Genomic DNA, 27761 nt, shown 5'->3' on the forward strand with positions numbered 1-27761 from the left:
GTGGGACAGACCTGCGTGCCACCGGCTCTGCTTTCCCCATCTCCATCGCTCTGCCAGCGCAGGGAGCGCGGTGTTTGTTTCTCCTGGCGCTCAGCACTAACGCACCAGCAAACCCCAGTCCTTGCCATGCAAATCCTGCAGCTTTACGGATACACAAACGAGCCTTTCCTTCAAAAAAAAAAAAAGGGCTCCTTTATGTGGCTGAAAGAGCACAACTGTGATAATGTAGCGAGCGCTGGCCTTGGGTATTTTATCTTGGCAAGGAGCCTTTGCAAATTTAAACAGCAGCAAACAGGCTTTGCCGTTGTGGCTGGAAGCGGCATAAGTGGCGCATTGTTTTGCAAGCAAAACCCTTGCGTGCCAAAGGGCCGCGTGTGAGCTTTGGCCGACGCACAGGGGACGAGCGCGTAGGGTCTGTCCGAATCAGCCTGGGATTCATTTCACTTAGTGGGGTGTAAAATTGTGGAGGAATTTGAGGCCGGCAGCTCAAATCAGAGAGGGGACCCCGGGGAGCCCCCCTGGGCTCTCCCCGCTGCGTTGCCTTCCCCTCCCTGCAAGGGCTCGCAGCATCTTTGCAGAAGGAGCGGCGGGGATGCAGCCGTGCCCCTGCTATCTCTCTATATACACGCTAATATTATTAATGCATACGTGCTGTAGCAGCATCCCGGCGCGCTGGGTGCTCACCCCGGCTGCCGTGTGCATGCGAAGCATCGAACGTGAACTGCGAGATGACCCGTGCATGCTGCAGAGACCCTGAATAGATGCAGGTCGCTCCCCTTTTCTTGCAGAAATCCTCCTTTTCTGCTCAGATCGCTGCTGCACGGGGATGGCCAGGCTGTGCAGCACGGGGTGGACCCCGAACAGGGCTGGGGAGCTGGAAGAATTACACCCGGGAGAAGACTAATAAGCTGAATTTCACGCTTCTTTGCAGCCAGGTTGCCCCCTCCCCAGCTCCCAGCAGTATCATGCCTTTGCCCCCTGCAGCAGACAGTAAAGAGGCGTTTCTAGCAACGGAGGATAAAGAAACCCTTTCTGTTTCCAGTAGACTTTTAAAAAGACTCTTTAAACAGGGGTTTACTCTTCTTTTTAATATAACCTGCATCCGGGGCTAAAATCCTGTGGTACCTTTTAAAAGGCTGCGCTTGACTTGTGCTTCATGTCTAATGCCCTCAGGTCCTGTATTGCAAACTCAGCTGGTAAATTTGGGACTTAGTTTTTATTCTTTCACCTACTTAACAGCGTCTAAAATTGCGAGGGCAATTTGCGGGTGGTGGTAAAGCTCAGGCAGAGGCAGCAGAAGCTCAAGTCCTTTCTCCGGAGGTTTCAAAGCGAGGGTTTGGTGGAGGGGCAGCGAGGTCGGAGGGATGCGCTGGGGGGAATTGAGGTGGAGCAAAAGCCTTTTGCTGCACAGCCCAACCTCGCCGTCCCTCTGGTCACGATAGATGGGACACGGGGACACGGGGACACAGGGACAGAGAGCCCTTCCCAGGACACCTCTCCCAGCCCAGCCCGACAGCCCTTCCCGCTAATCCGTAGGTGGAGCTCTTCTGTCATCTTTTTCTGCTCATGTTGCTAAGTAGTACCCAGAAATAGCTTCCCCGGGAGGAAAAAAAGTGCCTCCCTCAGCAGCTTTTGCCAAAGATGAAATGCTCCGAGCATCCTTTGAAGAGCCAAAGCTGGAGGGTTTTGCCCCGGAGCTGCTCGAGGGGGTTGCGCGGCCCCTTCCTCCGTCCCCTTCCCCACCGCAGCGCCAAGAAAAGGGGCCAAAATATCTCCCCTCCCTCCGCTGGCCCCCTCCCCGGCTGACGGCCGCTCTTTCTCTTTTTTCTCCTCTCCAGGTCGGAAACGATGCGGCAGAGCCCCGCCGGCGCTCGGGACCCCGCGCCGCCCCGGCCCCGGGGAGCCGCTGCCCCTCTCACCGCCCCGGTGCCCGTCGGCGGAGGACCAGGCCCGTGACGGAGGGACGGCAGCTCGCAGCGGGACGGGAAAACGGGGCTTTCTAGCCTTTCCCCCCACCTCGGTATCATGACTGGAGAGACCCAGCATGTTTACACCATCGGCGATACTGAGGCCGGCCCCAAAGACCCCGAGAAGGACTTTGGCTTTGAAGGCTGCGGGGAGAAGGATGGGAAGGCGCTCGGTGGGGAGGGCACGTCCCCCTTCCCCGGCCCCAAGGAGAAGGAGCCCCACAGCCAGCGGGAAGCCGTGATCCGGCCGCAGCAAGCGGGAAAGATCGACTTCAAATCCCTCCATTGCAAACCCAAGTTTGGCAACGACGGCACCTGGGGAGAGGTCAAGGGCGGTCCCCAGTCTCCCCCAGGGAAGGGTCGAGCCCGCGAGCGCAGCCGACGCTCGGGGAAGGGCGAGCGGGGCCACCACCAGCTTTACCGGCTCAGCATCGCCGGCGCCCGGCCGAACCCCACCATCGGCATCGCCTACCCCCAGCAGAAGGTGACCCCCCCGAAGAAGCCAGAGGCGAATCACGGCCCCGTGGCCGGCAGCTACCGCTTCCACGTGCCCAGCATCCCCCAGCGCGAGGCCGAGCTCCGGCAAGAAGACCTCGGCTTCGGCCGCTGCTTCCCCGATGCCACCGCCGGCCGTACCTCCGCCAACTATACCTCACAGCCCGCTCCCCGCCACGGCCCCAAAGGGCAGCCCCCCGCCACCGGCATCCCCCTCAAGAGCCCCGGCACCAATGGGCAGCTACATTATTTAGAGTTTCAGGCGAACGGGTCCGACTCCTGGCCTTCCCCGGAGAAGAGCTTTGCCGGTGCTAGCTACGGGGTCTCGGTGCAGAAGCCCAGCTCTTTCCCCGAGGGCGGCAAAGCCGGCGCCCACGGACTGGGGGCTTTGCCGTGCCAGTACCCCTTCCAGCTGCTGCACGACTCGGGGAAGGAGCCATACCGCAGCGATGCAGGGAGCCAGGAGTACCTGGACGTGGGGCTCGCCGCCGGCCAGCTGGCTCACGGCGCCTTCACCTTCCACTCGTCCTCCAGAGAGTGGCAAGAGGAGGCACTGACCGGCAGCTCCTACGAGAGCGTATCTCCCGAGGGCAGGCTGTACGGCTTGCCCGCCCCGCCACCGCCACCGCTGCCAGCGTTCCTGCACCCGCCGCCGCCGGCCCCGCACCACGGCCCGCTGCCGTGCTGCAAGGGCAGGAGCGAGCATCCCGCCAACCCCAATGGTGCTCTCTCGTCGTCTGGTGCTATCGAACAAAACCCAAGCACTTTCCAAGAAAACCAAGCTGTTTTTCCGTCTAGTTTACACTCGCCTAGTATGCCAAAGCCAGTCGGTAAGAGGCAAGCCTCAGCGAAAGACAGTGTCCCCAGCCCGCGGCTGCTGGTCCAGAGCAGCCCTCTGAGAAGGAACATGCCACCAAACTCTCTCTCCCAAGTGCACTTTCAGAGCAAAGCCTATTGCAGTTCCCCCGCGGGCAGCGCCAGCGCAGGATCCGTGCCTTTCGAGACAAGCATTCCCACTACAGCACCCACCCACCCCAGGCTTGTGCAAGCTTGGGAAGGTGCCACTAAGGCGTTTTCTCCCATGGATCAGAATTCAGCACCTTATTCAAACCCTGTTGGAAACCAGTTCTCATTCGAGTGCCAGTCTGGCCCCGAGCAGAGGCAGCACAGGCAGAAAAATGCCAGGATGCCTTGGCAGCAAATACACCTCACTTCTGCAATGCCCGGTCAAAACAGGCTAGAGCTGTCGAGGCAGATCACCAGCCAGAAGCTCCCATTCCCCCTGGGCACGTCGGAATGGCAGGGGAGCGGGAAAGCCCAGAAAGGGCCCCCCATAAGTAACTCTCCGGGGTACCACGGCAAAAAGCTCTTGTCGGGAGAGAGCCTCGGCATCCAGAGGGGAGACCCCAACTCGACGGGCGCTTTCTCTTTCGAAAGTGGGAAGGAGCCAGGGTCTCCCGCCTGCGATTCGAGAAGCAAAGTCCTCTTCTACAGCATGGGTCAAGCAGGTCCTCCTCCTCCCTCGAGGAGCTCGTCGGGCTCAGCGCTGGTCCTGCCACCGTCAGCCTTGGTGGTTGCCTCGCCTTGCGAGTCCCCGCTGCCATCTCCTGTCCCCAACCCCACCTGCGGCAGTACCTGCTCGTCGCTCTCCCCCATGTCCAGCAGCCCGCTCAACCCTGGCTTCGAAGACAGCCAGATGTCCGGAGCACTGACCCCCTCTCCCTTCTTCCAGCACCCCTGCCATCCCAGGGACAGCAACAAACCCTTCCACCCCTCTGACATCCTGAGCTCAGGCTCGCTTCATTACCACCCCCCGGACTCCGTCAAGGCCTTCCACTTCCCTCCTGATGCCCTGAAAGATGACAGCCTCCTGAAATGCGCCCCGGCGAGTCCCTTCCACAAAGCCGGTGTGGAGGTGGCCAAGGGATGCTCGGATGGGCTGGATGGGGAGCAGCCTCCGCCGCCATACTCCTCCCATCACTTGCTGGCCAGCTCTCTCAGCAGTGCCAGCCTGGACCAGCTGGATGTGCTCCTGACCTGCAAGCAGTGTGACCAGAACTACAGCAACCTCTCCTCCTTTCTGCAGCACCGCCAGTTCTGCGCCTCCCATCCCGCTCCCCAGGGAGAGGGCAAGGATGCTCCCCGGGCAGCCGAGGGGCGGAAAGCGCTCCCCCCAGAGCCCCCCAAGCCCCCCAGCCTGGGGCTCTCTCCGGACCCCCAAGCGCATTTGTTGGTGTTAAACAAGAGCGATGACTTCTTGCTGGATGGGGAAAGCAAAAGCGAGGGCAAGGAAGATGCTCTGAAGGGTGGCCTCTTCAACGGCCTCACCGCCAGCTCCCTGCCACTCACCGCCTCGGACCTGGACATCGATGATGCCAAGCTGGACAGCCTGATCACCGAAGCCCTCAATGGCCTGGGGTACCAGTCGGATAACCCCGAGATCGACAGCAGCTTCATAGATGTGTTTGCCGACGAGGAGCTGACGGGCGTGAAGGCGGCCGGCAATGGGATGTCCCACAAGGCGAAGGAAGCCCTGGCCTCGGAAAGCAAATCAAAGCAGGCAGCAGTGGAGGAGAAGGCAGGGGGCCAGCCCAAGGCCAGCTATTTTCACGAGGACAGCCACCCGGGTGGGGAGCAGGTGAAGAGAGGGGCAGGAAAGCAGCACCTTCACAAGGGGAGGGTGGCACGGAGGTTGTTGGCAGCCCAGGAGCCGGATCCCGGGGCAGCGGGAGCAGAGAGGACGGCCAGGCTGCGGGCGGGCAGGAAGAACAGCGTCCCACCGGCCACCACCTCCTCCAAATCCACCTCCAGCCAAAAGCATCCCAGGAAGCTCAGCCAGGAGCCCTCGACGAAGAGCGAGGTGGGGCCGGGTGTTGCCGCCAAGAGCTCCAAGCCACCCCGGTTCTCCATGAAGGACACGAAGAAGCGGAAGCCCCGAAGCGGGACATGGAGCAAGGAGCTCATTCACAAGATCGTGCAGCAGAAGAACAAGCTCCACAAACTGCAGGTGAAGAGCAGCAAGCAGGCGCCATTCCCCCAGGTCACCGAGAGGCTGGTGCCAGCCACCAAAGAGGGCAGGTTTCGGGAGTACGACTATGTCTCTGACTCAGATGATGATGGGGCAGAGTGCAGCAAGCTCCGGGGGAGGAAGAAACATGGCACATTCATCGGGAGGACCAGGTACAGCTTTAGCAAGAAACGCCTGGGAAGAAGTGAGAGGGCCAAAGAGAAAGACCCAGCGTGGAGCTACAGCCGGAAAAGGGACGGTCAGAAAAGGGAGGCACAGGAGCACAGGGGGGTCCCGAGCCAGGAGGATGCCGAGAAAGAGGACTGTGCCGCCAGGGTCCGAAGACGGAGCAGCCAGTCGTCTACTGGCAGCAACCACAGCGGTAGTGTGCCCGGCGAAACGGGCACCAGCCCGCCCCATGCTAATGGGGCCAGCTCGGGCAGCGAGAAGGGAGGGACGCAGAGGAGGAGGCGCTCGGGCAGCCCAGCACGCATGCCAAGGACTCCTCTCATCCTTCCCGAGGACGGGAGCCCAAAGAAGAGCCAGAAGAGCAAAGAGGACTTTTCCAGGGGGAGCAGGCGGTTTGGCTCAGCCAAACCTTTGCCAGCAGGCTCCAGGACACGTCCGAGTACCGAACCAGATGTTGCTGCGATGGACTGTGCGAAGGAGGAGCCCCAGGAAAGGCAGCTGCCCAGCACGACCGCCTCGGGCAGGAGCCCCGTCGGGCTCTCCTGTAAGGAGGGGGCAGAAGAGCCCAAAGGAGCAGCAAAGCAGACGGGTGAGGCAGGAGAACCCACCCTGGAGGCTCAGGACTCACCCGAGCTGACCACGGTCAACCAGAGGCATCAGTTTGCCCCTTTCACGAGCGATGGGCTGAAGTACCGTGCAGAAGAGCTAATTGCTCCATCCCACGGCGGTAACGAAGCTAGTCCTGGCAACGTGAGTGCCGCCTACTCAGAAGCAGGCATCAAATACTTGAAGGCACAGGGGCTCTGTGATGGTCGGAAGGACTATCCCACGGCGGTTGCCCCATACGGGGGGGATGCAGTGGGGATGATGCTCACTGCCAAGGCGCCCGATCCATACGTCAGCAGCGACAACGTGTTTTTCGATCCCAAAGGCCTTCCCAGTCACTACGATGACAACCTTTTCTCAAAGCCCCCAGCCTTGGGCTCCTCGCACATGGATGACGTGTATTTATGCCGGGATGACATCAACACCAGCTCCTTTGAGCAGAAGCATGCCATCATCTCCCCCTACGCCGCAGAAACGCCGCAGGGCAAGGTCTCCTCCCCTCTCAGCTTTGATTCCTCTTCAATATTTGGAGAGCTACCCGTCACCGAGTTTGATCCGCCACTGTACGAGAGCGTTTCTGCCAGCAAGGACAGTTATGTGACAACGTTTGCCTGCCCCAGCAATCCCCCCAGCAAGCCGCTGCCATTTGAGCAACCGTATCCGCCATTCATGCCGGAGAAAGACTGGTCCCTCATGGAGGAGGTGGCTCCGATGCTGCCAGAAGACATGAATCAGTTCCACAGCCTTTCAGTGGAGAAGCCACTAGCCAAGAAATTCCCTGAGGAAGGACCTGTCCCCATCAGCCAACTCTCCCTGCCGCTGCCAGACAGGATAACGGATTATAACATGACTTTTATGAACAACATACCAGACGATGAGCTGGAGATCAAGCGATTAGTCACAGAGCTGGAAAGTCAACTGCAAACCAGCAAGCTGGATAACGAGGCATCCGTTGCCCTTCAGAAACCCGAGCAACACGTCACTGCCCATCTGCGAGGACAGGCGGCCGAGCAGTTCCCACCGCTGCCAGTCGAGCAAGAGACGGGCCAGGAGAAAGGACTGTTTTTGGCAGATGAGCTGGGCAGTTCAAGCCTCTGCGTCGGGGAGAGGCTGGAGGGCGAGAAGCCGGCTGTCGCAAGCACCCGTGGGGACTATGAGAGACCCAGGGAGCCCTGGCCCTGCCCGGTGGAGCTGGGCTCGCTGGAGGCAGGAACATGCACACCAGCCCCGCTCGCCACGGACCGTTTCTGCTCCAAAGACAGCGGCAAGCAGCTCCGGGGAGCTGCAGCTGCCAAGGAAAGTGACCCTGGAAAGATGGAAAATGGGTGTTCCTCCAAAAGTCTACCCGGTTCGCGCACGCCAGACCAAACAGAGGCTCCCATCTACCCAGACCCCGTGACAAAAAGCCCCCCTGTTGTCACCGTGTTCCCCAAGACCCTAGAGGCAGCAGAAGCGACCAAAGACCCCCTGCCATCTCTGCCATGCCAGCGCGGTGCCGAGAGCTTTCCTGTGCCAGGGAAAGCAGATGAAAGCTTCGCTGATGCTGCAGAGCTGGAGAAGTTTGATGCCCATCTTCCAAACCATAAACCTGAATTTGGCTTTCAGCAAGGTCCCACCCCAGCCTTGGATCTCGCCTTTTCGCCTCACATCAAAGAGGTTCCAGATACAGAAGAAAGACCCTTAAGCAGGCCTGAGTCGCCCAAAATGGCAAAAAGCGCCATGGACTTCAAAGGAGATGGTGGTGGGTCTGTGTTGATGGAAGAAACGGAGGAGAGGAAGAGCCCCCCCACCTATTCAGCCCCCGGACCCGGCGACAAAGCCAGCAAGCAAAAAGTGCTGCTGTTTGATATGCTGAGTCTGCCCAAGGAGAGCAACTGCGGCTCCCAGAAAATGTTGGCATCCCAGGAGACGGCTGCCAACCCTCTGCAGCAGCTCCAGCTCTTCGTTGCCCGAACGGTGAAGAGCAACGAAGAGGAGCTGTTGATGCCATGCTTCCCCATGCTGCTTGCTCCCAGCCACCCCTCTACCATCGCCCGCGTCCAGCCGGAGCAGAAAGAGGAAAGTGGTGGTGCCTTGGAAGGGGAAAATCGGACATACTGCCCTGCCCAAGGGGAGGGGAACGTCCCCATTGGGGGCAATGCAGAAAATATTGCTGCCCCAGCGAAAGAGGCTGTGCTTTTCTCTGGTGGATGTGAGCAGCTGGAGTCATTCAGTGCGATGGGCTCTTACCATGCAAAACAATCCACGTTTGTGAAGCCGGAGCTGCAAAATAAAGTAACGGAGCTGCAGCACTTAGCAAATGAACATGCGGAGCCGAATGACATTAATATCTGTGCAGATGGTGTTTCCCGAGAGCATAACGACCTCTCGCCACTCAAAAACACAGCGGTGACCCCAGTGCCAGGGCAAGGAAAGAAAGCTGATCGGCTCATGGAAGAGCAGGAGGAAGATAAAAACAAAGCGACCTTGGCATTTAAAAAACATGAGCAATCCCATTTAAGCCGTAGTTTGCTTGAGAAAGAAACGCTGGGCAGCGCAGAGAGGCTGGAAAGGAATCAGGGGGAGCGGGGGGCACAGCCCCTGCGCAGTGCTTCCACGAGTCCCACCAGCCCCCCCAGTCCCTCTGAGGAGGATCTCCACCAGGATCACTGCTTGGTGCCGGAGACGAAAGCCGGCACAGTCAGTACAAAGGTTCCCAGAGAGGGAAATGGCAAGAAGAAGTCCCTCAATGGTTGTCACTACACGGGTGAATCTCCAGCCAGCCTGCCCTTGGCGACCAATTTTTCTCACCCCAAATGCTTGCAAAGTGGTGGGGCCGAGGGAGGAGAGGTCCTCAGCTTCGGCACTCAACTCTCAGATGAGAAGAAATATGGCACATCCCTGCTTAACGCATCGAGTTCATTCGTCATGAAGAGTTGTCCTCCTGAGGCCAACAGCCATCGCGTCCATCACCCCACCGTGGGCCCCGTGGAGCAAGGGACATGGAAAAGGGCACCTGCCTTTCCTCCCTCACTGCATCACTGCGGGGCCGTGCCGATGGAGGCAGTCGAGGACAGTCACCATCACCTCCCTGATGGCATTTTGGGTAACTACAGACCACCTGAAATAGAAGGGATGGAGAGGTCCCACGCTCTGCTGCACGCTGAAGGTCTGGTGGGCTCTGCCTTGGAGAGGGAAGGTCCCCAGAAACCACATGGGAAGGACTGCTCTCTTCCCTGCTCGCCACCTTTCAACCAAGAGGGTGTTGGGAAAGAGGTAGCCGAAAGCGCCAGTCCTGTGCTGTCAGGCTCTCATTTTCAAGAAAACCAAGCATGTACCGTCACAGATATGGTTGTTAACTCCATTCCTCCGGAAACCCAAGATTACCCAACCCAGCCCACGACGGATCTTCTGCCGATCAGAGAAAGAGAGGTAAACCTGAATCAAGAGAACAAGGTTGAAAGCTGCTCTGATGGTGGAAATAAGCATCAAAGTGAACCAGAGGCTTTGTCCAATGGTTTTGTTGTTCAGCAGGTGCCAGCTGCTGTCAGTAGAGGTCTTACAGGGATTGGAGATCTTGGTCCTGCTGAGTTAAATGGCCACGAGTTTTCAGAGGCAGCAGAGGTGAGACTTGGTCTTCCCAAAACAACAGAGAGCGGAGGAAAGAGTTTAAAAGGGGAGAAATCCAAAAGCCATGGGGCTGGAGAAGCTGGGAGTTGTGTGTTAAACAGTGTGGGCCAAGGAGAGGGCAACATGCCTAACAGTACTCCAACCCCTTCCCAAAATGAAGTTCACAAAGAAAAGAAGCCAAATGGTCTCCCAGTGACCTGTGACATTTGTTCAGCCACTTTCCGATCCAAACCTGGCCTGACCAGGCACAAAGCTGTCAAGCACCAGGTCAAGAATGGTGGCATACCACAGCCCAGCAAGACTCCCAAGTCCACTTCGGTTCCTGCAGACAAGACATCGAAAGCAGCCCAAAAGGGGCCCAGGAGGAGCCTGAAGACTTCGGTCAAAGACAAAACCTGCAGCTCACAGATGCCGGCCACCACCGTTGAACACGTCCCCAAGAAAATATGCCCAGAGCTGGAGAAAGAGCCCAGCGCGCAGATGCAAGAAGTGGTCAGCAGAGTGCTCAGCGACCTCAGCGTGATCTCCTTCGAGATGTCCCAGGAGCTGCACTGCACACGTGTTCTGCAAAGGGAGATGAAGGCAAAGGGACCTCACTCAGAGATGAGGGGAGCAGGCGAGGGGGCGGCTGGGAAGCTGGACTCAGGACGGCAAGCCAGAAAGGGAGAAAAGGGCAGAAGGAGTCAAAGCAAAGATCCTGGAGAAGTGAACAGCAATTCTGAAAAGAAGCTAAACAGGAAAGTGAGACGAAGGAAAGCAAAGGCATTTCCCAGCAGAAATGAGCCCGATGGTCCATCTGAGCTGGAGAAGAATGCAGGTCCTCCCGCTGCTGTCCTCAGCTCCAGTCTGCCCAGGATCATGGAGGGCTTGCATGAGCCAAGCGGTTGCATCTCCACAGAGGAGCAAAATAGGTCCAACTCAAGCCATCACTCTCAAAAAGATAAACAGTCCCCTTGTGCAGCTGAGCTTGCAGAGGACCTGGGCGACAGGATGGTGTCTTCAAAGGAGATGGTCAGCAAGGAGTCAGTAACAGGCACAGTCGCCTGTCCTGGGGAGGTGGAAGATCCAAATGGAGTGGAAGACACGCAGGCTCGCAAAAAATGGGTTAGCAGGTTTGTGAAGCAAGTGGAGAAGGGATTGGGCAAGGTAGGCAAAGAGCAGGATCATGGTGCTGATGGCGCAGAGGACATGGATGCTGAGACAGGAGACAGTCCTGCAGCAGGCAGCGGTGCTGGGAACCGGAGCAGTGCCCCGCAGGGTCCCACAGCTCTTGCGGAAGAGGGTCTGCCGCTGGAGATGTGTGATTCAGAAACCACCCAAAAGGCTCCCGGGCAAGGCGCTCTGCAGACCACGCCAGGGACCAGCCCTCCTCCTGCGGAGGCGAAGCGATGGGCGAAGGCAGACGTGCCGCTGGGCAGAGAGCACTGCGTGGAGAGCGCGGCCATCTCAGACCTCCAGAGCTTGTTTGATGATGACTCCACGTTCTCCCAGCTGTTCCCCCGGGATGACCAGTTCATCCGCAGGAAGTGCACACGGGTGTATGGGAAGCGCAGCAAGAAACCCAAGCCTGTCACCGAGGTAAACCTCCGGCCAACGGGTGCCGTTGACCTCTTCGCGATCCGATTAGCTTCTGACCTCAGCGAAACCAGCTCTTTCTGTGTCACCAGGGAGGACCCTTGCGAATACGAAACCATCTCTGTCGACGACGCCTTAATGCTAAACATGTGTCACGGCAGCAAGGCGAAGAGTGGAGATGCTGCTCCCAGCGGATCTAAAAGCATTGGGCCGAGGCCAGACTGCGAGAAGACTGACCAAGGGAAGGAGGACATTGACCTGGAAGACAACATGCTAACCTTCTTGTGCCAAAACAGCCAAGTGGACAACATCCCCAGCTTGAACATCTGGGGGAGTCTGGAGAAGGAGGGAGAAAGCCTCTCTGCTGAGGACATGTTTGAGCCTCTGATGGACCTTGAGGATGAGCACTCGCTCAGAGAAGCGAGCTCCGAGCCTCCCGACCTGGCGGAGGAGCCCTACGATGGCAAGGCTAACGAAGATTCAGACTCTTCCGAATTTCATACCATCGACATCGAGATGCTGAACGCAAAGCTGAAAATGAGAGACATGTGCTTCTTCGGCCCTTGCGAAGATCTTCCTGGCCATGGGGAGGACAACGCTGTGAGTTTCAAACTGAAGCCGGGCCAGCACAGCAAGCACAGAAGTAAGCTAGAAGATGGGAAGCTGGGGAAAAACCGCAATGAGATAACCATCAAGGCCAAAGACAAGCAGTACAAATGCAAAGTCTGCTTCCAGTGGTTCCTGACGTTAGGGGAGCTGGACTTCCACAAGCTCTCCCATAACCCTTCCCCTCCGCCTACCTGCTACATGTGTGTCCAGCGCAAATTCAGCTCCCGGGAGCAACTGAGGGACCATCTGAAGGAGAAGCACGCCAAAAACAAAGCCGGGCTGTGGGCTTGCGGGATGTGCCTGAAGGAGATCTCCGACGTCTGGATGTACAACGAGCATCTCCGGGAGCACGCCACCCAGTTCGCTCGCAAGGGGCAAGCGCAGAAGTCCGTGATGGGCCTGCCAGCCTGCTTCGGTGAGGACAATGCCGCTGTCACCCACTTCCTCAACACCATCATGTATCGGAAGCCCAGCAGGTTGTCCCGGCACGCCGACCTCAGCAGCAAGCACGCAGTTAGCAGAGAGAGCAAGAGCCCCAAGGAGCTGCCCCTCGAGCAGGAGGCCAAGGCGATGAAAGACCCCTTGGAAAGCAACATCAAAGTGAAGCCACCTGCAGCCAGCTCCTCTAAAGCATCCGCCAGTCCATCTCCAGAGCACGTGGCAAAAAGCGACGGCACCCCAAAATCTGTCCCCATGCACCCCGACTGCAAGGATCCTTCCAGGGACTGTCATCACTGTGGCAAACAGTTTCCCAAACCCTTCAAGCTCCAGCGGCACTTAGTCGTGCACAGTTTACAGAAGATTTACTTGTGCCACAAGTGTCCGATGTTCTACCAGGAGACCAAAGAGCTTCGAAACCACCTCAGCCAGGAGCACGGGATAGTAGAGGAGCAGGAGATCAAGCACACCACCCTGTATGCCTGTGAGCTCTGCGCAGACGTCATGCACGTTATCAAGAAGTCCTTCATCTGCAGCATGTGCAACTACACCTTCTCCAAGAAAGAGCAGTACGACCGGCACATGGAGAAGCACCTCGTGGGAAGCAACAAGACTTTCAAATTCAGAGGGGTCATGAGACCTGGCGTTGCCTCCAGAGAGGGCAGGGAGAAGGTGAAAGAGGATGGCTCCCTCCGGGAGGGCATGCCGCCGAGCAAGAAGAGAAAGGTTGCTCACCACGGCAGCTCACTCCCGCGCAGCTCACCGGTCCACCTGGACCACACCAGTGACCTTCAGCTGGTAGAGGCTGCAAGCCCCAGCCTGCAGGCTCCCCCTGACTCCTTCCCTACAGCACCCAGTGACCCAGGAGCACCTCTGCCCCAACCCTCCATGAAAACAGAAGACCTGGTGGGTGACTTCTCTGACCTCCTGGCAGAGATGGAGAAATCCCAGTTTGACACCCTGCCTCCACCACCCTGCCTTTCCCCGTCTTTGCCACAGGCTGCAGCCAGCAGTCCGGAGCTTGGCCATATCGCTGCCCTGTCTATCGAGGAGCTGGAGAAAGGAGCGTTTGATGGGAAACCACTTCCTTTCTTGGACTCACCCGAGTTTACCATTGACCTTGCTGGGTTGGCTTGTAACCAGGCCACAGACCAAAAGCTCTCTCCTCCACACCTGACCGAGAAACGTGGCTATGTCGATGCCCATAAAAGAACAAGCGTAGGCAACAAAGATGAATATATAGCAGGTGTCCTGGAAAATCCCAGTGCAGCCACCGACACTGTGGATGGGATCCCATTTCTCCAGCTTGCCAAGAAGGTCTCGGAGCTTCCTTCCCCACAGGCAGAGGCTCCACCGGCCAAGGAGATCCACAGGTGGGCCAACCCCATTGCCAGTGATGCCTCTTCTTGGGAAGCTGCATCTAAGGCCACGTCTCCAGAGGCTGCCCACCACCCCCTGCCCCTGAAGGACAAGACGGCATCGCCCACACTGAACAGGGCTGCCAAAGATTCAACCCTGCAGAAGAAGACCGTGGGTAGCCAGCCTGGCAGTGAGGGTGCTCCCGGCACGGGCAGCCCTGGCAGCAGCACCGAGGAGGCTCAGCAATCTGTTGTGGAGAAGGAGAAAGCCGTGCCCGAGGCTAAGGACAATAGCGCTAACGCCAAGGACCAAGGCGGCAACCCAAGCAAATCCACCAGCCACCAGCCCAAAGGCGAGGCGGCCAGCAATGCCGTGAGACACGGCCACATGGAGCCGAGCAAAGCCGCCGGCAAGCTTCACCCCAAGAGGCGGAAAGAGCACAAGTCCTTGAGCCACCGGAGCAGCTCCGGCTCCCGGGAGAACATGGAGGGAGATGGGAAAAAGAAAAAAGCCCGGACCCCGTGCCCGGGGAGGAGCGAGAGCACTGGCGAGCTCAAACGCACCGGCTGGAGCAACGCCGAAGCTTCTGCCCTCTCCCCCGGGAGGAGGGAGTCGCACTGCAACAAACTGGTACCCAAGCCCAAAACAGGCACCCAACTGAAGAAGATGGTCCTGGACACTTACAATCAGAAGAAGGGGGAGCTCCGTCACGCCAACGGGGACGTGAAACGCAGGAAGGCCATTCTAGGGAAGAGCCTCCACCAAGTGTTGGCCAAGGGGCCGGCACCATCCCCGCGCGGCTCCTTGCACAGCCCGCGCACCACCCGGGGTGCCAAGCCGGCCGGCTTGGCCAGCTACCGCACCGCCGAGTCCCAGAACAACCTGCTAAGCCAACTCTTTGGGCAAAAATTAACTAGCTTTAAAATTCCTTTAAGAAGAGATACTTCAGAATAATTTATGGAAGTGACTTATGGTGATCCTCAGCTGCTTTCATGGCGTTTGCAAGGGAAAAATTATCAAAGCATTAAATTCGTTTGTGTAGCATGATTTCTCTGTCTAGCTTAAATGAACTTGCACTGCAGCCTCTGTGAAATAGTTTGCTTTGTGTCTACTAATCTACTTTAATTCACCTGATTTATCATGCAAATGCTAGAACTTTGATGTTGCTGATGATTTTCACGAACTGAAATTGTAATCGCTTTGGGCAGACTGAATCGTCGAGAGCAATTGCTTTATTGCAGAAGTGCTGAGGTTATAAGGATACTTGCAAATCTCAGACCCTTTTGAGACTGTGTCTGTGTTATCTTTGTACAAAGTACTTGAAGAGATGAACTTCATTCCGTAGACGTCTTATTCATAAGGTGCAGTACACTGTAGAAAGCAAATTTTTTTTTTTTAAGATTTTGCACAAATAATCCCGTACAATTCATTTAATTGGGAGCTGGCCTAAGAAATGATACAATTAAAAAAAAAAAAAAATTAAATTAAGAATCGAGTGTCCTATATTTTGACAGCCATCCCTAGGAATTTGTTTCTACATCGTCAAGAGAATAACGAACCGGCTCTGGGGCTGCCGGGGCTGTCGGAGCCCTTCAGAGGATGCTGCCACTCTTTGACCACTGTAGACGATGTAACCGGAGGAGAGCCGCCACCGCGAGCAAACTGCACCTTGACACTTGTGACAAACTCTGATTTTTTAGGGTTTTTGTGTGTGTGCGTGTGTGTTTTCTTTTTGTTTGGGGGGGGGGGGGGGGCGGGAGGGGGTTGCGCAATGACAAAACTGTGCCAATTTACCGCACCGAACCGGTACTGTCCAAGTGCCCTCAACGGTATCACTTCTAAACTATCTTACTGTATTGAGTTAGTGGCTATATAGGTATCCGCTTTTTACTATGCAGTTACTGGTGCTATTCTTCTTTTGTAATGTGAATACAGACTTCCTTGATTGAAAAATAAAAGGGAACCGTTAGGAAGTAGCCGTTACCTGTAAAAGAAAATGAAGCAGGAAAATAAAAAAATTAAAATAATCCAACTTTAGGGAAAAAAAATCCTGTATGCTGGTACTCCATAGTGTCGAAAAGGTTACGTCACGTTAAACGAGCATGTTATACAACCGAACTTTTGAATCCGGAAAGAAATCTCAGGTGCAAACGAGGACATGGAAGATAATTAAAAATACTATTGAAATACTCCCAAGTCAAGGAGGTGAAGTAATGCACTGATGTGATATGAACAGTCAGAGTACTTTGCGTCTGTCCTGCAATTATTTTTTGTTTTGTTTTAGATTTCAAAGGAAAAAAAAAAGAGGCTTTATTCTGTTAATATGTATCTTTACAATTCTTTGTATTATATAAAAATATTGTAGGTAATTTACCTTGGGTGCAATGTGTTCTGTCAAAAGTTTTTATTTTGATATTTTGTCAGAGAAGCAGAGAGAGAGCAGGAAACGCCGTTTTATGATGTTGTATGTGTGCTTTTAAAGTGCCTCTTTAATATTGTTAAATAAAGTATGAGATGAAAATATGGGGTGGTACTGTAAAATCATACATGACTAATCTTTTCAAATATATTCCAATATTTTCACAGAAATTTCCTGTCTGCGTGATGTTTGTGGGATCTCCCTCCCCGGCTGTGTCCCGTACCCCACGGTCCCCTCCTCCCGCACACGTCTCTAGCCAAACGATGGTATTTCTAATGGACAGTTGGCTGCTCTGTACGTCTTCGTGGTGTCCTCTGGAAAGCAGTCGCAGGAGGACATTGGTGCCGCTGCCATCACCTTGCAATCGTTCACAAAGTGGTGGAGCTTCTCAGTGGTGAAGATGCTTGTGCATCTCCTCTTCCTCACTGCGTCTTGCCCGAGTCCTACTCATGACACGGGTGTCTTGTCGCAAGGGGGAAAAAAAAGCCCAACATTATGGTGATGGTGATGGCCCAGTTTGGTCATCACCAATTGGTGATGGTGATGGCGATGGCCCAGTTTGGTCATCATTAATTGGTGATGGTGATGGCCCAGTTTGGTCATCACCAATTGGTGGTGGTGATGGCGATGGCCCAGTTTGGTCATCACCAATTGGTCATGGTGATGGCCCAGTTTGGTCATCATTAATTGGAGATGGTGGTGGCCCAGTTTGGTCATCATTAATTGGTGATGGTGATGGCCCAGTTTGGTCATCACCAATTGGTGATGGTGATGACCCGGTTTGGTCATCACCAATTGGTGATGGTGATGACCCGGTTTGGTCATCACCAATTGGTGATGGTGATGGCCCGGTTTGGTCATCACCAACTGGTGATGGTGATGGCAATGGCCCAATATGGTCATCATTAATTGGAGATGGTGATGGCCCAGTTTGGTCATCACCAATTGGTGATGGTGATGACCCGGTTTGGTCATCACCAATTGGTGATGGTGATGGCCCGGTTTGGTCATCACCAACTGGTGATGGTGATGGCAATGGCCCAATATGGTCATCATTAATTGGAGATGGTGGTGGCCCAGTTTGGTCATCACTAATTGGAGATGGTGATGGCCCAGTTTGGTCATCATTAATTGGAGATGGTGGTGGCCCTATTTGGTCATCACCAATTGGTGATGGTGATGGCCCGGTTTGGTCATCACCAATTGGTGATGGTGATGGCAATGGCCCAATATGGTCATCACTAATTGGAGATGGTGATGGCCCAGTTTGGTCATCACTAATTGGAGATGGTGATGGCCCAGTTTGGTCATCATTAATTGGTGATGGTGATGGCCCGGTTTGGTCATCGTTAATTGGTGATGGTGATGGCCCAGTCTGGTCATCACCAATTTGTCCTCAAGCTGACCTCTGCCGGCAGAGCGCTGAGGTCTGAAGGTAGGAGGCTGACACAAAGCCAGGCATATTATATTCTTTAATTACTGTTGCAATCATAACATTTAAACGCTGTCAATGAGAGATAGCTCCTAACCGCAGGCTAGAATCCTTGCCACTTGGGGCTTGTAACTAAAACTGCAGGATTAATTTGATTAATTGATAGAATTATTTTCCAAACTACTCTTTTGTTTATGGAGGCTTAAAATGCTTGCTGCCTGCACCCTCCTGGTGTGTTGCAGAGTGGAGATAAAGTGGCTGAAAATAATTAGTATGGCTTAATTTAGGGAAAAAAATAACCTCAAAAGAATTTTGCAGAAAATTTAAGGCAGCACATTTTACTTTGTTTTGGCAGGAAATATTATGGAGCTGGAAATGGGACTTTTACGTTTTCCCTCTACTATATTTCACCAGGGCAACAAACCTACGAGGCAGAGGAGTATTTCATGCCTGGGTGTTACTGGAGCTCTCCCGCACCTCCAGATTCATAACCTGGGCACCTGGAAACGAAGTTCCCTGGGAGCCAGAGGTTTGCTGCAGGGGACGGCACCCATCCCCGGGGCCCTGGGCAGGGTGCGGGGACGCCGTCCTAAAGCAGCACCCACCTTATTGCAGCACAGCCCACGAGCAATGCTCGCCTCGGGTACCACTCCCTCCCCAACGCTGCTCCCCAGGGAGATGCTAGCATCATCCCCGCAGCTCTGGAGGCTGAAATATTTAATTCTTCCCTTTCCCCTCTAAGTGAGAGTGGAATTTTTTTTTCCCCCCATCCTCTCCCGCCTGCTCTCGCCCGCATCCCCTTCCCGCGGTCTCAGTGCCTGCCAAGCAGGCGACCCCCCCATCCCTCGGCTCCCGAAAGCCCCCGGGTTTGCTGAGTCCTGCATTATCCAGCAGCGCTTGTCACTTGGAAGATTGCAGGCCCTCATCAATGTAATTCCAGAAAGGAAGGCAAAGCCGGGCGGCTTCTCCCGGCTGCAGATTAACTCGCTGCTTGGCGGGTGCCAATGGCACGGGGGGGGCACCCACGGGACCTGGCACGTCACGGGGTCCCAGGGCTGCACCCCACTGGTCTGCACCATCCGCGGCCCCAGTCCGCACCCTCCGCGGATGGGGACGACCCTGCAGCCGGCCCCGGGGGGCTCGCAGGGTGCTTGGGTTTGAACAGAGGGTGCCTGGCATTGCACGGAGTCCCTTAGGGGATTTCTCGGCTTAATGCCACCACCCTAAATTTTCCTCAAGCTGCTGTTTGCTCTTCAAGCCCCCCCAGTCCAGCGGGCCTTTCTTCTCAGCCGCACACCCAAGTTTCTGAGCTGGAGGTGCATTAAGCCTCTCCGTAAAGCCCAGAGGATAACGGGATCCACCATGGTTGTCACGCTGCTAGCAGGGGCTAAAGATTTATATTTTTTTTTTCTTGCTCTTGAGTCAAATCTGGCTGTTCCTTGCACAGCAGGAATTTAAACCCCAGCTCCCACGTCCCCTGGCCGTATGTGCGTGATGGGGACCACGTGCACCCGTGGGCTCCTGTGTCCTTGATGCTGAATTGCCTTCAGGCGGGGAAACCCCGAGCCCGGGCGGCTGCGGGGTGTGGGGACGGGAGCGCCGGGGGAGCCGGGGAGATAACGCAGGGGCGATGCACCCGCCCGGGGGCTGCCGTCCTGCCAGCAGCGAAGCCCCTCGAGCTGCAGCCCGGCTTCGCTGCCTGACCCCCAGGGACGGGGGGATCAGTCCTTTCGTGAGTTAGCGCATCGTCCCTATAGCGGGAGATCAATACAGCGGGAAAAATAAGAACTGAGAAATCCCAGCCTTGAATTTGGGGCACAGGGGCCGCTCATCCGCACATTCCCACCAGGCTCCAGTAACATCCAGCATCATTTCGCATCATTTGTTCTAACCCAAAAACCTTCTTGCTGCCACCGCAGCTCCCAGGACCCCTGAATCAGCATCTCTGCACAGGACGTGTGCAAGCCATGCCCAAGCCGTGCCCAAGCCGTGCCCAAGCCGTGCCCAAGCAGCGGAGGGACATGCCCAAGCCATGCCCAAGCCATGCCCAAGCCGTGCCTAAGCCATGCCCAAGCCATGCCCAAGCAGTGGAGGGACATGCCAAGCCGTGCCTAAGCCATGCCCAAGCCGTGCCCAAGCCATGCCCAAGCCATGCCCAAGCAGTGGAGGGACATGCCAAGCCGTGCCTAAGCCATGCCCAAGCCGTGCCCAAGCCGTGCCCAAGCAGTGAAGGGACATGCCCAAGCCGTGCCTAAGCCATGCCCAAACCATGCCCAAGCCGTGCCCAAGCCGCAGAGTGCCATGCCCAAGCCGTGCCCAAGCCATGCCCAAGCCGTGCCCAAGCCGTGCCCAAGCCGCTGAGGTCCCCAGGCTGCCCTGAGCCACAGGCAGGTGACAAGTGGCACCCAGGGCCAGGTTCTCCTGCCGGTAGGTGGCAGGGCCCCTCCGCAGCGTACCCAGCACCCAGCCCTGCGGCTCCTGGCCTGCCCACAGGCAGGGACACTGAGATGCCATTCCTCCCTCTTGGGACAAAAGAAAAAAAAACCCAAAACATGACTTTTTGCAGCTGGAAATAGCTGTTTCTGCCGCCTTGGCAGAGCCATGCCAGCAGACAGTGCCACCAGCTGGGGCAGCCCGTGGTCCCGCAGGCACCCAGACCCCCTTGGGGTGCTCAGCACAGCACCCAACATCGCCGCCACCCACCCTTTGCCCATGAAATATGGCCGAGGCAGCGCCTTAGCTTTTCCCATTTACATTCCTCCGCCGACACCTCCTCTCCCTGCGTCTCTAATAATATCACCCCAGATTAATTGGCACTAATACAAATGTACACAGCTCCATAAAAAGATGTCACCTCGCTCACAATGGGGGAAACGGCTGCTCGCGCATTATCTCTGCTCTGCAGGCGTGTAATTCACTCCTCAGGAAAACACGCTATTTATTCTGTTACCCTATAACAATCTCTCTGCAAACACAACGGGATCGGGGAGGGGAAAAAAAAAAAAACCACCCAGCCATGCCACTGTCACCGGCACCGTGCTGGTTGTCCCCATGTAGGGGCACCCATGGGTACCGTGGGATGCAGGGGGTGATGGGGCAGGGAGATGCAGGGCTCAGGGACAGCAAATTCTCAGGCCTGGGGGGATGTAAGAGGCTTTGGGATGGTACCAAAAAGCTAATTAAAAGGACACTGGCGAGGAATGTGCACGGGGAAGGACTGCAACCTGTTCCTCCCATAGCTGGGCTCCCCTCCCCGGGGCAGGGCTGCACGCCGGTGTTCGGCACCTGCCGGCTCGGTCGAGGCTTTTTTTGGCTTCTTACAGCAGGGGTGAGATGCAGCCCCCCGAGGGTGTGACAGCAACCGGGGTCTGTCCCCTCGGCCCCTCGAGGGATGCTGTCGCTGCTGCTTCTGGCACAAAGAGCCAGGAACAGGCAGCATCCCCCTGCTCCGTTCCGGGGAGAGGAATTTTGGGCGCCCTGTTTGGGGCCGCTCACCCCCAGCCCCCCAGGTCCCTGCAATTATTGGTGCTGCATTTCACGAAACGGTTTGTCTAATCGTCTCGGCGTAAGCAAACGTGCCAGGTAAATAACACGGGTGCTGTGAGCAGTGTCAGCGGGTGATGCCATGGAGGAGCCAGGTGGCTCTGCAGCGCTGCACCAGCACCCCAACCCCAAAACGCCTGCGGCCATGCCGAGGTGGGATGGAGACCCCCCGAAAGCAGCAGAACGGAGCCTGGGCTCCCCATCACCCAGGCCCTGATGGAGTCAGCGCCCATCACGGCTGATGCAAAGCAGAGGCCGCTCAGGTCTCCTTGGGCCGGACCCTGCGAAGCCGTCGCTTGGTTCCATCACGCACGTGAGTCGCGGCGCGGAAGGGAAAGGCTCTGGAAGCAGAGCTGCCTGCCCCGGGCTGTGACGGTCTCCACCAAGGCTGCGATTCGGGGCCAAACAAGGTGAAAAACCTCGTCAGGATCATTTTGGGGGGCAGCCGGCCAAGTGGGGGGAGAGCAAAGCCTTGTCCTCGGCAGCATCTCCCTCCCTCGATGCTTTTTTTTTTTTTTCTCCCCTGGAACTCTTCTTAATTCCTAACTTAATTTCTTTTGACATCCTCATTGCCGGCTTGACCTCTTTACTGGAATCATGTGCTGCTTAAAACTCATTATCCCACCATTGGAACAGGAAGTTAATTAAAAACCCTTTAAAAAAAGAAAAAAGGGGGGGAGGGGGGAAGCACACCCCATGTCCAGGGATAGATGGAGGGGGACACGGCCAAGCCATTGCGCTGTGCCGTGCCAAGCTGTGCCGTGCCGGGCTGTGCCGTGTCCCCACAGCCCACCAGCCCCCTGCTCCCCCACTGATCCAAAAATTGCATCACTAATTGGGGAGCACTGCCCATCGCCGCCGGCAAACCCGAGCCAAGATCGGCCGTGGCTGAGGGCCGGGTTTGACAGAAATGGTTATTTTTCATAGAATATTCCCACTGCAGACCCAAAATATAAGCACGCCTGTTTACCCCACAATTAGCCCCAAAATCGCCGCCTGGCTGCATGCTCGTGGCGAGGACCAGCTCGCGAGGCTGTGATGATGCCGAAGGGGACCCCAGCACCCCTACGCCATTCCCGGTGCACCCTGGGGTGTCCCCCCCACCCCGAGCCGGGGTCACGGTGACCCTGGAAGTCGCAAGTGGGACTTTTTGGACTGTCCGTCTACAAACAAGCGGGATTTTAAGAGGGGCTTGGGATCACAAAGAGAGGCCCTGGGGACCCCATGAAAAGGTTTAGGGGAGCCCCACAGGAGGGTTTGAGGGGCCCAGAGGAAGCTTTGAGGACCTCCAAAGGGTGGGCTGGGACCCCAACGGCAGGGACTGAGGTCCCCAAAGGGGGGATTGGTGGCCCTGTGGGAGGTTAGGACCTTCCAGAGGGGGGGTGAGGGTGCAAAGGGAGATTGGGACCCAAAGGTGGGTCTGGGGACACCAAAGGAGGGGTTGGGGTCCCAAGGTAGGGGCTTAGGAACCCTAAAGGGGGATTGAGGTCCCAAGGGAAGGGCTTGGGGACCCCAAGGGGGGACTGGAGTCCCAAAGGAGTGGGTTGGGGACCCCAAAGGAGGGTTGAGGACCCCAAAGGGGGGGAACTGGATCCCAAAGGAGGGGCTTGGGGACCCCAAAGGAGAGGCGTTGGATCCCAAAGGAGGAACTGGGGCACCCCAAGGGGGGGGGCTGGATCCCAAAGGAGGGACTGGGGGACCCCAAAGGGGGAGCTGGGGACACGCAGGAGGGGTTGGGGACCCCAAAGGGGGGGCAGGACCCCAAAGGGGCGGGGGTCAGGGTCCCGAGGCAGGGGGCTGGGGCCTCACGAGGGGCGTGGGGACCCCAAAGAGAGGCTGGAGACACGCGGGAGGCTTTGGGGACCCCGGGGGTGGGACGCACGCAGCCCCCGAGCCCCGGTACGGATCGGGCCCCCCGGCGGGAGCCCCGCCCCTCGCCGCGGCGCGGGCAGCCGGCTACGCCATCCGGTGGGCGGGGCCGGCGGGGGGGCGGTGGCCTATGGGCGGCCGCGGCGGTGCGCGGCGGGGGCAGGCCCCGCCCCCGTGGAACGTTCCGCGGGTTTGATCGGCCGCGGCGCCCCATTGAGAAAATCCGGCGGCGGCGGCGGCTCCGCTCCCGCCGCGCACGGCACGGCCCGGCCCGGCCCCGGCCCCGGCCCCGGCCCCGGCCCGGCAGCGCGGGCGGGCGGGCGGGCATGCGAGCAACCGGGGGCCCGCCCGCCGCCACCCACCTGCCGCCCGCCCAGCCGCCAGCCGGGGCGCCGGGCTCGCCCCCCGCCGAGCGATGTCCAGGAGGAAACAGAGCAACCCCCGGCAGATCAAACGTGAGTCCCCGGTACCGGCCCCCCCCCCGCTGCCGCCGGCTACCCCCTTCTCTACTGCTCCCCCCCCTTATTTTTCTGCACCACCCCCTTGGCGGCAGCACCCGCGCCTCCCCCCCCCGGTACCCCTCACCCCCCCGGTGCCCACCCGGGACGGCCCCGGTGGGTGCCCGCTACCGGCCGCCCGCTTTGGGCTCCGTCCCCGCCGCCTCCCTCTGCGGGCCGCCTCTCCCCCCGCCAGCGCGGTGGCTCCGGTACCGGCTCCTGATGGGGGCCCCGATAAGGCTTTAAAATATTCCGTTCTGCAAGTCCCGTCCTGATAACATCGCTCTGTCGGGACGGCCTGAAATTGTGATCTTATCTCCCCCGCCTGCCTCCCATCCAGCGCCGTGAGCCGGGGCGAGGGGCTCCCCGACCCCCCCCGGGGCTCCCCAAACCCCCCCGGGGCACCCCAGCCCTGCCAGCAGCTCCTCACCCTGCCTCCGGCCCCCTCGCCCTGCCAGGGGCTCCCCTTTCGGCATGGGGACCCCCCGTTCGCCATCGGTGCCGCCGGACGTGGCGTGCCATCGTCCCCGCTGACCGCCATCATCCCCGCTGGCCGCGCTGGCCTCAACCTTTCGACCTGCCCGTGGGTCACCCCCACCCCGCTCCCGCTTCGCACCCCAGCCCGGGCAGGGATGGGGCGATAACACCCCGGGCTGACGACGGGAGCGACCGCCGTGGGGGTCCCGCGGGACATCGGCCGCCATCCGTGTCTCCGAAGGGTCGCGCTCCCCACGATCCCACCCGTCGGCCGGGATCCGGTTTCGGTCCGGCGGGGATGTGCCGGCTGCTTTGAGAAATTCTGCAAAGTGTTGGAAGTTTTTTGGTGACGAGCTTAGCTCGGCTTTTCTCCCTTCCTCTCTGGTGTGTGAGTGTGTGTGTGTGTGTGTTTTTTCTTTCCCCCTCGAGTCGATGGAAGCTGGCGATAAGCGGGAGATGGGAGGATAGGGAAGGCTGGCCACCATGTGATAATCTAGCTTTATCTTTCTCTTGAAATAATTGCAAGGCTGAGTTGCACCTACCTGTTTCCCTGCCTGGGGTGATTGCTCTGGTGATAAAGCTCAGCTAGACTTTTACCCGGGTAGAGTTAAAAATAGTCCCAGCTGCCTCCTATTTTTTTTTTTTTTGGTGATAATTTTCTCCTTTAGCTTTATCCAACTTCTGCGGCTTTATTTCGGCAAAAAGCCCGGCTGCCCGGCGATCCCTCTCTGGGTAACTCCAGCTCGTAAAACCCGGAGCGTTAAGACCGAAGCGAGCGGTAGCGTCGCAGCCTTTGAAATAACAACACCGATGTGGGCGATAGCTGCGTGCGTGGGGGACGGACGGACGGCGGGACGCCCGGCAGGTCCCGGCACCCACCGGCGTGGACCTTGGGGGGGGGGGGGGGAAAATGGGGCTGGATGAGGCCGTGACAGCTTGGCTGGGCGAAGGCGGCTCGTATCTCCTTCCTCTGCTGCTTTTCTGCAGAGATGTGAAGAAATGATAAAGTGGGAGGCTGATCTCAGGCCGCCAGCGATGGCCAAAACTGATTAAAAGCTGAAAGCTTGGAACCCTTCCTGTATGTGTCAACATGAAAACAGTCATTAGAGCCGGCGAGCGCGGCGAGAGCGCCTTGCCGCTGCCTCCGACGGCTCTCCCCGCCGAGGGAAGGTATGCATGAATCAGGGCTCCGGTAATCCTGTACAGACCGGACCTGTTTCCACAAAGTCTATCCTTTTTATCATCTCGGCTGGAGCATTAAAAACCTCCTCCAGATTGGTATCTGCTGATTTTATTTTCCTGGGTGACGCTATGTTCTCGCTCTGGCTTCATCTCTTCTGGGTTTTGGTTTTTTTGTATTTATTTTTTTTTTTTAAAGCTCGATGAGATGTGCAGATAGACTTGCAAGGGAGATCGCCGGGAGAGCGGGCGATCGCCAAGAGCGATAAGACAAAGATCAGACACCGGACTATATTTAACCAGCTGCTTTAACCACCATCTCCTTCTTCTTCTTCTTCGCTTTTTGGGCTGGAGCGATGCGGCGATGGAGGGGGCCAGGGGTACCAGAACGTGGGGTCCCTCCGAGCCCCCCGGGGAGCACCCGCTCTGCCCGGTGGCACGCGGTGGTGAGGCTTCGAAAGCCGATTGCATCGAGATGGTGGCTTCCGATAGCGGAGAAAACACCCGGAGCATTTCTTTCTTTCATTTTGTACCTGCCCGGGGGGGGACAGTTGCTTTTTGCCCCCCACTCCATCCATGGTTGTAAAACCAGCAACCTCCCTGCAGCTGCTGCTGCTTCATAGGGTTGGTTTTTTTTTTTTTTCTCTTTATTTATTTTTTTTTTCTGTCTTTTGTTCTGCTGGTAGATAGATGTGAGGGGCTGATAGAGAGCAGGAGCTGATCTCCAACCCAGATAGCCTGTTATATTTATTAACTTCAAACATGGGAGTGTGGGCACCCAGCTGATGAGCGAGGCTGCTGGCAGCTGCCTGCGTGTGCACTCGCAGCGCCGGGTCTTCCGATGGGGGAGGCTGATAAGCGGGAGATTGATCTCATCTTGCTGATGTGTCTCTCCCTCTGTTGTTGTTCTAATATATATATATATTTTTTTTTTCCCCTTCCGAAATTAACTGGAAGTGAACATTTTTGTAGTAGTTGCAGGGGCCTGTTTGTGGTTTTTATTCTTTTCTTTTTTTTTTCCTTCCTTTTCCCTTTCTATTCTGCTTTCAGCTACAGTAGATCTGAGTTCCCGATAAGCGCGGAGGCCCGATCTCCATCCTGATAGAGATTGCCAGGGGAGATAAGGACCACTTATCTCTCCCCACCAGACCCGAGCAGGATTCGCTACAACAACAAACACAGCAAAGAGGGGCAAAAGGGCTCCAACAATTTGTTCCATTGCAAATGTGATTAACGCAGGAGCTTTAATTATCTGATGGGGGGCAGCTGCATATGTGTTTTTATTTCTCAAGGTGTTTTCCCCCCCCCCTCCCCGTGTGCTCTGCGAAACGAGCTGGGTTGAGAAGCCGAGCTCTCCCCGGTGCCTGTTATCGCCTGCAGATGTTGCATTAGTTTGATGAGAGCTTTGACTTTCTTTTTCGATCGTTATCTCCCATTCTGTTCTGCGGAGCAAACGCAGGGGCTGGGGTGGGGGGGAGGCGAAAGCGCTGTCATATTTTTGCGCGTGGATTTTCTTTAATCGCTATTAGATGGTGTTAGATAGCGAGTGCGATCTGCGCTGTTAAACCCCGCCGCCTCTTGATGGGGTGGTTTGGGCTGGGTGTTTTGTTTTGGGTTGGGTGTTTTTTTTTTTCCTTTCCTCTTTTGCAAGCTCGGCCGCTCCCCGGTCCCGCGTGGGCTCCGCGGTGATGCCGGGCAGGGGGTCGTGGTGCCGGATGGGAGATGGCGGTGCTTCGAACCATCCTTCCCGGGAGCTTGGAAAATTGCATTTCTTGTAAAGATGACAGTGGCTAACCTTAGCATCTATTTTTAGCGGCGGCGTGGTGAGCGGGTGGCGTGGGATGCTCCCGGCACGCCTCCTGCCCGCTGCTCTCCCGCTCCCTTTGCTCGCTGAGTCGCTCCTTTCCTTTCGGTCCGGGCAGGTGACTAACTGCCTCCGCTTGCTCTTTTTTTTTTTTTTTGCTTCCCCCACCTCTTGCCACTCTGATGCTGCTGCACTTTTCCATCGCTGCCAGCCTCCGTGCCTCAGTTTCCCCATCCACGCCTGCTGGGGAGGGATGCTCCGGGCTGGGGTGGACGGCGGGGGTGTCTGGGGAGACGCGGTACCCCGGGCTGCTCTGCGGGGTGGGGAGGGTTTGCTGGGTGCAGGCAGGACCTCCCAGCTCCTCTCCCAAAACCAGTAATTGCTGTGCCTCCCCAGGGGCTGCCTCGGCTTTGCAGCCCCTCGTGTCCCGCTCCTGGCATCCCGGGGGTGGCACCCCCACGTCTCACATGTCTGCTGCTCCCACGGGTGCTGCCTGCTTGCCTGCCTGCTCGCCAACCCCTCCCCTCTTGTGCAAACCCCCCTCCGAGGCATTTGCCAGCCCTGAGTCACTGGCATCCCAAAGTGACGGGCTCCTCGGTGCTGGCAGGGATGCAGGCAGCAAAGTCCCGTGGCACATCTGCCCCCGCAGAGGCTCTGCCCATCCCAGCTGCTGGGGGTCTTGGGATG

At 57.2% G+C, this 27761-nt stretch overlaps 2 protein-coding genes across 4 annotated transcripts in view; both read left to right on the top strand.

The window, feature by feature from the left end:
* Positions 1-15229, top strand: part of ZNF469 (zinc finger protein 469) — a 177399-nt gene extending 162170 nt beyond the window's left edge. For all 3 annotated transcript variants that reach the window (XM_082319293.1, XM_082319292.1, XM_082319294.1), the window contains one exon: positions 1839-15229. In XM_082319293.1, the coding sequence (XP_082175419.1) occupies positions 2026-14808 (12783 nt within the window). In that variant the 5' untranslated portion in view covers positions 1839-2025 and the 3' untranslated portion in view covers positions 14809-15229. The remainder of the gene's footprint in view (positions 1-1838) is intronic.
* An 8240-nt stretch (positions 15230-23469) lies between these two features.
* The window catches only part of ZFPM1 (zinc finger protein, FOG family member 1), a 34233-nt gene continuing 29941 nt past the window's right edge, over positions 23470-27761 (top strand). The window contains exon 1 of the mRNA XM_082319243.1: positions 23470-23572. Within this exon, the coding sequence (XP_082175369.1) occupies positions 23533-23572 (40 nt within the window). The 5' untranslated portion in view covers positions 23470-23532. The remainder of the gene's footprint in view (positions 23573-27761) is intronic.

The sequence above is a fragment of the Platalea leucorodia genome (genome assembly GCF_965183815.1).
Source record: "Platalea leucorodia genome assembly, chromosome: 8".
NCBI classification, from domain to species: Eukaryota; Metazoa; Chordata; class Aves; order Pelecaniformes; family Threskiornithidae; genus Platalea; species Platalea leucorodia.